General features: G+C 44.0%; 1 protein-coding gene across 1 annotated transcript; it reads left to right on the forward strand.

The window, feature by feature from the left end:
* The first annotated feature begins 4,429 nt into the window (after positions 1-4,429).
* On the forward strand, positions 4,430-5,841 carry LOC115667274 (uncharacterized). Its single transcript, XM_030588876.2, has one exon. The coding sequence runs from the start codon at positions 5,025-5,027 to the stop codon at positions 5,643-5,645; it is 621 nt and encodes a 206-aa protein (XP_030444736.1). The 5' UTR covers positions 4,430-5,024; the 3' UTR covers positions 5,646-5,841.
* Positions 5,842-6,079: the final 238 nt, after the last annotated feature.

Below are 6,079 nucleotides of genomic sequence, written 5' to 3' on the forward strand. Positions count from 1 at the left end.
GGGAACAATAGACTTATTTAATTACATTATTCTTTGTATAATTCGTAAACTAACTCCGGCTAATCATATATATATCGCTAATTTTAAGGATTGGGTAACGTGCGAGACAAAATCGAGAGCTACTGGTGTAAAAGGTAGGATTAACTCCGTTTTGTAGTGCGAAACCAATCTTACGCTGTCAGTGTAACCTAGATACGTTTTTGCTCCTCTCTTCCTATGTCAATATTGTGGAAGTATATCTTTAGCTTTACTTAAGAGAAGTTAAGAGATCATCTCCGGTTAGGGATGTCACTCTAAATGATCAAAACGTACAGAAATTCAACCAAAAAGCTCAAACATATTCCCTTCATAGCACGACGCCCACGTCATCGGTCGCCATTGCCTCTGTAGCCGTTGCTCTCTTCTTTGTAGCCATTGCAGGTCGCCAACATTCTCTCTCTCTCTCTCTCTCTCTCTCTCTCTCTCTCTCTCTCTCTCTCTCTCTCTCTCTCTCTCTCTCTCTCTCAATGTCTTAGTGAAGAACAATGGGTTGGATTTGCACAATAGCCATTACAGGCCGCCAAATCCCAGCGAGGGCGACCCTCGCTAGTTGTCGCATGTGGCTGGTCGCTGGCCATCGCCAAGGCTGGTGGAGGAAGAAGGGAAAAAAAATAGAAAGAAATAGAAAAAATTAAATTAAATTAAAAAAAATGATTAAAAATTATAAAGATTGTCTACGCTAGCGCCGACCATGCCACGCTAGCGCTAATCGTGCCACGTAAAACGGCTGACGTTCACATCAGAGAATTCATTTATCTCGAAGATTTCGTTATACCATCTATGCACACATGATAAAATGACACAAATGATTCTTGAATTTTGATCCAATTTGCAATGTCATCCTTGAACTTTTAATTTATTTAATATGGTCCCTAAACTATTGGTAAATGTTCAATTTAGTTCATCTACTATGTGAAAATGACGCCAAACATAATGACTACATCGAATATTAGTTCGGGGACTAGATTGAACATTTATCAATAATTCATTAATTATTCAACAAATTAAAAATCCAGTGACGAGATGTACAATAGGCCGAAGTTCAGGGATCATATTACACAAATTAAAAGTTCATAGATGATATTACTTATTAAACCAAAATTCAAGGACTATTTATGTTATTATCCCTAATTATAACTTACTAAAGACTTCATGCTTTTGGTGGGCAGCTCTCTATGGGTCTACAAGAAAATCTTAGCCCGTGGACATATCTACACATGGGCTTTCGGCCTCTTTCATTTTAAGGATGTTGGTAGCTACGTAGAAGAATTGCATAAGCTAACCCTAGGATTTGTGCCATCGTACTTCCCCAAGAAAGAAACTAGTTGTGCTAGGAAAGATGAGGAGTGAAGAGACAAAACAGTGCCGATCTCGTGTTCGGAACGAGAAAAGCAATTTACATTTCGGGGATAGAGAAGGAAGGAAGATACGTGACGTAACTTGTCCTCATTCGATCAGGAATGAGCACTGGTTTCTGCTGTGGAAGTAACTCATTTCGTGAGGAACCATGTGATTGACCCCCTAGACAATGAGTTGAAAAACATCTCTTTTTTATGGCACCCAATTCGGATCTCTCTCTCTGTCTCTCTCTCGCATTATTATTATTATTTTATTTTGAAATGCAGTTTTTTTTTTATATATAACTCAAAGATACGAGTGCAAAAAACCGATTATATGGAGATGGATGGAAATACCCTATAAACCCCGTGAACCTGTTAAATTAAGACTTTTGGCCCGTTCAAGTAGATCCAATCCATTTGCAACGGTAGCTGGATTGAAGTGCGTGTTAGTGAAATAGATTAAAAGTCCTAAATCTATAGGAGTGCATTGTCCAAAAAGTTCTAAACATATTGTATTTTTGCCAATTCAATACTAAACCTTTTAATTGTGTTAATTAAGTCTTAAACCTTTTCACATTTTACGAATTGAGTCCATCCGATTAATTTTTGGCTAGAAATCGATGACATGTATGCTGGCCCATGGCACTCCTGGTGTCGACGTTGATTTTTATTACTATTTTAATAAATTTTCAATATTTTTATGAATTTTTTTTAGCTTTTCCTTCTTCACTTTTTTCTTTTTTTCTTTCTTTTTCCTTTCTCTTCTTTTTTCCCTACGGCAGCCATCACCTAGCCTCGTCGATGGCCGCCAGAGGAAAAAAAGACAAAAAAAAAGAACGGAAGAGTAAAGTAAAAAAAAGAAAAAAAATAAAGAAGGAAAAGAGAAGAAAACAAAAAAAATGAAAATTTATTAAAATATTCAAAAATTATTAAAATTGTACACGTCAACGCTAGTTGTCCACTGGCTGTGCCACGTAAAACGGCTAACGTTCACGTCAGCATTTTGGCTAGATGAACTCAAAAAGTAAAAAGGCTTATAACTCAATTGGTAAAATTAAAAGTTTATAACTAAATTAGTAAAAGTATAATAGGATTTAAGACTTTTTGGACAATTTTAAGTTTAGTTGGCAAGGGAACACGAAAATGCTTCTAACTAAATATTTCTCACTTTTGTGGTGCAAACCACGTCAATTCAATAAGAGAGGAGAGTAATTGCCAAGGGCAAATCAGTTCAAATAAGGTGTGACTCATATATATTGAAGCTTTTGAGATGGCAAGGAAGTATTAATGAATCAAATTATTTTTCGAGTAGGGATTGTGTTCGAATTATGTATTTGAAGTTGGAATAGACACATGTAATGACATAGTTTGGCACTAGCTTTCTAATGTCAAGCATGCCGAGGATATGGAATTATTAGGGGAAAAGTGCCAAAAAAGTCCTAAACCTTTTGCATTAGTGTCAATTTAGTCCTAAATATTTTTTTGGTGCCAATTCAGTCCTAAACCTTTTGCATTGATGTCGATTTAGTCCTAAACCTTTTTTTTATGCCAATTCAGTCCTAAACCTTTTGTTTTTGTGCCAATTTAGTCCTTCCAACCAATTTTGATCGGAATTTGCCGACGTGGACGCCTGCCAGCCGACGGCCGGTCACCGGCGCCAACGTGGAAAACTTTAGTAATATTTTAATTTTTTTTCCTTTTTTTTCCACTTTTTTTTTTGTCTCTCCTTCCTTCCTTTGGCCAGTCGCTGGTCCGGCGACCGGCCAGAGGCCAGAGGCTGGCGAGCTCGACCTCGCTGGAGGCTGCGGCGAGGGCCAGCCTCGCCATGGTCAGGCGAGGCCCAACCTCGCCGGAGACCGCGGCGAGGGCCAGCCTCGCCATGGTCGGGCGAGGCCCGACCTCGCCGGATCTGGCAAGGTCGAGCCTCGTCCAGCGACCTCGCCAGATTCGGAGAGGTCGGGCCTAGCCCGACCATGGCGAGGCTCGCCTTCGTCGCGGCCTCCGGCGAGGGCTTGAGCCTCGCCTTGGTCGGGCGAGGCTCGACCTCGCCAGATCTAGCGAGGTCGGGCCTCGCCCGACCATGGCGAGGCTCGAACCCTTGTCGGAGGCCGCGGCGAAGGCGAGGCCCGACCTCGCCGGATCTGGCGAGGTCGAGCCTCGCCCGACCAAGGCGAGGCTCGCCCTCGCCGGGCGAGGCCGCCCTTGCTAGTGGCCGGCGAGGTTGAGCTCGCCGGCCTTTGGCCGATCGCCGCACCGGCGACCAGCCAGAGAAAGGAGGGAAGACAAAAAAAAAAGAAGTGGAAAAAAATAGAAAAAAATAAAAATTCAAAAAAATATTAAAATATTACTAAAGTTTTCCACGTCAGCGCCGGTGACCGACCGCCGGCCGGCAGGGGTCCACGTCGGCAAATTCCGGTCAAAATTGACCGGAAGGACTAAATTGGCACAAAAACAAAGATTTAGGACTGAATTGGCACCAATTTAAAAGGTTTATGACTTAATTGGCACCAAAAAAAGGTTTAGGACTAAATTGGCACCAATGCAAAAGGTTTAGGACTGAATTGGCATCAAAAAAATATTTAGGACTAAATTGGCACTAATGCAAAAGATTTAGGACTTTTTTGGCACTTTTCCCGAATTATTAGAATGGCCGACTCATTAAAACCGTGCCTATATACAATAAATGATCAAATCTCGAGACTTGATATAAGATGGATCGAAACGCACAAAGTCTCGAGCAAGGGTCAGATAAATGTGTCAAATCTATCTCCCGTGTATTCTCTTTCGGATATCACTAGTGGAAAAAGTAATATTTTCCATAAATGATGTCATTTGAGTGATACGAATACATATACATACCAATCAGATGAATCATTTAACATTTGATGACCCATTACCAAACTTGGATCATTCACAGCAAGTTTTTGCAAAAAAAAGTTTGGGGGATAGACAATTTCTCTTGTGATAAGTACGAAGATTATAAATGCTAAGCATACTAAAAAAAGGAAATAGAAAGTCCATTCCCATCTCGTTATTTTTGCGAGATTTAAGCCATGTCTCTATCCATCTTTCCCATCCCACGGGGACAGCAAACCATCTCCCCCTATCTTTCTGTCCCTCTGCCCCAAATAAAGCGCGATTATTCAAAACACAACCGAAAAGAGATCAACCACATCACCTTCCTCGTTCACCTGAGTTCTCTTTCTTCTCCTCCTTTTTCTTTTTGGGGGAAGAGGGGTTCGATGGTGTCCACCATTTCGACGAGATAGCCCTTTCCTTCCTTCTCCTCCTGACGTTCCTCTTCGATTCCTTCGTGTTCTTTCGTCTCGCCCCAGCTTCCACCGGTCAAGGGAAGGGATGGAGGAACCCACCCTCGCATCTTGACATTCCATCTCCCCGAACTTTCCCGGGAAGAAACAAGAAGAAGAAGGAAGTATCTTTCTTTTTTTGCGTGAAACGTTTCAAGAATCACAAGGTCATCCGAGCGACTCCCTTGGATTGCCTTCTCAGAATTTACCATTCGGTGATCAGCTGATCTGCACGGATTGGAGAGAGAGAGAGAGAGAGAGAGAGAGAGAGAGAGAGAGAGAGAGAGAGAGAGATCTCGGTCGTCCTTGGTTCTCCCGGGAAAAAAACCAACTCCGAATGACCCGCCAGAAAGTCAAGAATCCATCGCCAACCACGACACGTCAGGTCGTGCGCCGGCCGGCGCCGGTCAACCGCCGGGAGTCGCTCCTGAGCACCCCATCGCCGACCCCCGCCGGTACCCGCCGTGCCCGGCTCGCCGAGGTGGCAGGCGCCTCCGCTGCTGAGTGCGCGGCCATCTGGTGCTGCTGCCCATGCGCCATCGCGGACTTCTTCCTGCTCGCAGTCTACCGGGTGCCGGCAGGGCTGTTCCGCCGTGCCCTGAGGAAGCGCCGCCGCCGGAGGCTGACGAGGCAGGTGGCGTTCGCGCCCAAGAGGGAAGTCAGGAGCAGCAAGAAGTGCACGTCGGGGCACAACAGGGACGGGAATGGCGCCGATGATGGGGAGGGCGCCGGCACGGAGAATGCCTGGCCAGCGGTGATAACACTGGAGGAGTTGCTGGAGATGAGGGGCGGCGTGGCGGCGGCGGCTGCCGGAGGTGTGGAGGAGGAGGAGGAGGCGGCGGAGATGGAGGAGGAGATGTGGAGGAGGTTCTCCAACATGGGGTTCTGGAGGAGCCCTTCTAGGCAGGAGGAGGAAAGATGTAATGCCATGCAAAGCTCGACTCTGCAAAAATTTTAGCTGAAGTCGACGAGAATTCCATCTTTTCCCTTCGCCTCGTTGTATACTATCATTGTTATCAAATACATACGTCTTCGTACATCTGCACTGGTTTGAGGTCGATGGAGGAAGATGAAATACTTACCACGAGTGAGAACTTTGGTCTTAAATAACAATTGTATATGAGGAATTCAATCAAAACCAGTTTTTCTTTTGTGTCTTCTGGTGCGCACGTTCATGGTGGAATGATGCGGCCAAGACTGAATTTTTTTCTCTCTGTTTCTATGTAAATTAAGCACACGATTAAAAATTTGATTATCACCCTGTTGAGTGCAGGCAATTATGCATTTGGATCGTGCACACTTATCAATTTCGACTTGTGTGTGACTTGTGTACAACTGATGTGATCGATGAGATTAATAAGATATTTCGTGGACCTAAATCTTATCTATGCA

This window comes from Syzygium oleosum, unplaced genomic scaffold, assembly GCF_021117445.2.
Source record: "Syzygium oleosum isolate NSW1041296 unplaced genomic scaffold, Sole_v2.1 Sole_v2.25, whole genome shotgun sequence".
In the NCBI taxonomy this organism is placed as follows: Eukaryota; Viridiplantae; Streptophyta; class Magnoliopsida; order Myrtales; family Myrtaceae; genus Syzygium; species Syzygium oleosum.

Coding starts and splice junctions, on each gene's coding strand:
- LOC115667274 (XM_030588876.2), top strand. CDS start 5,025: ATGACCCGCCAGAAAGTCAAGAATCCATCGCCAACCACGACACGTCAG.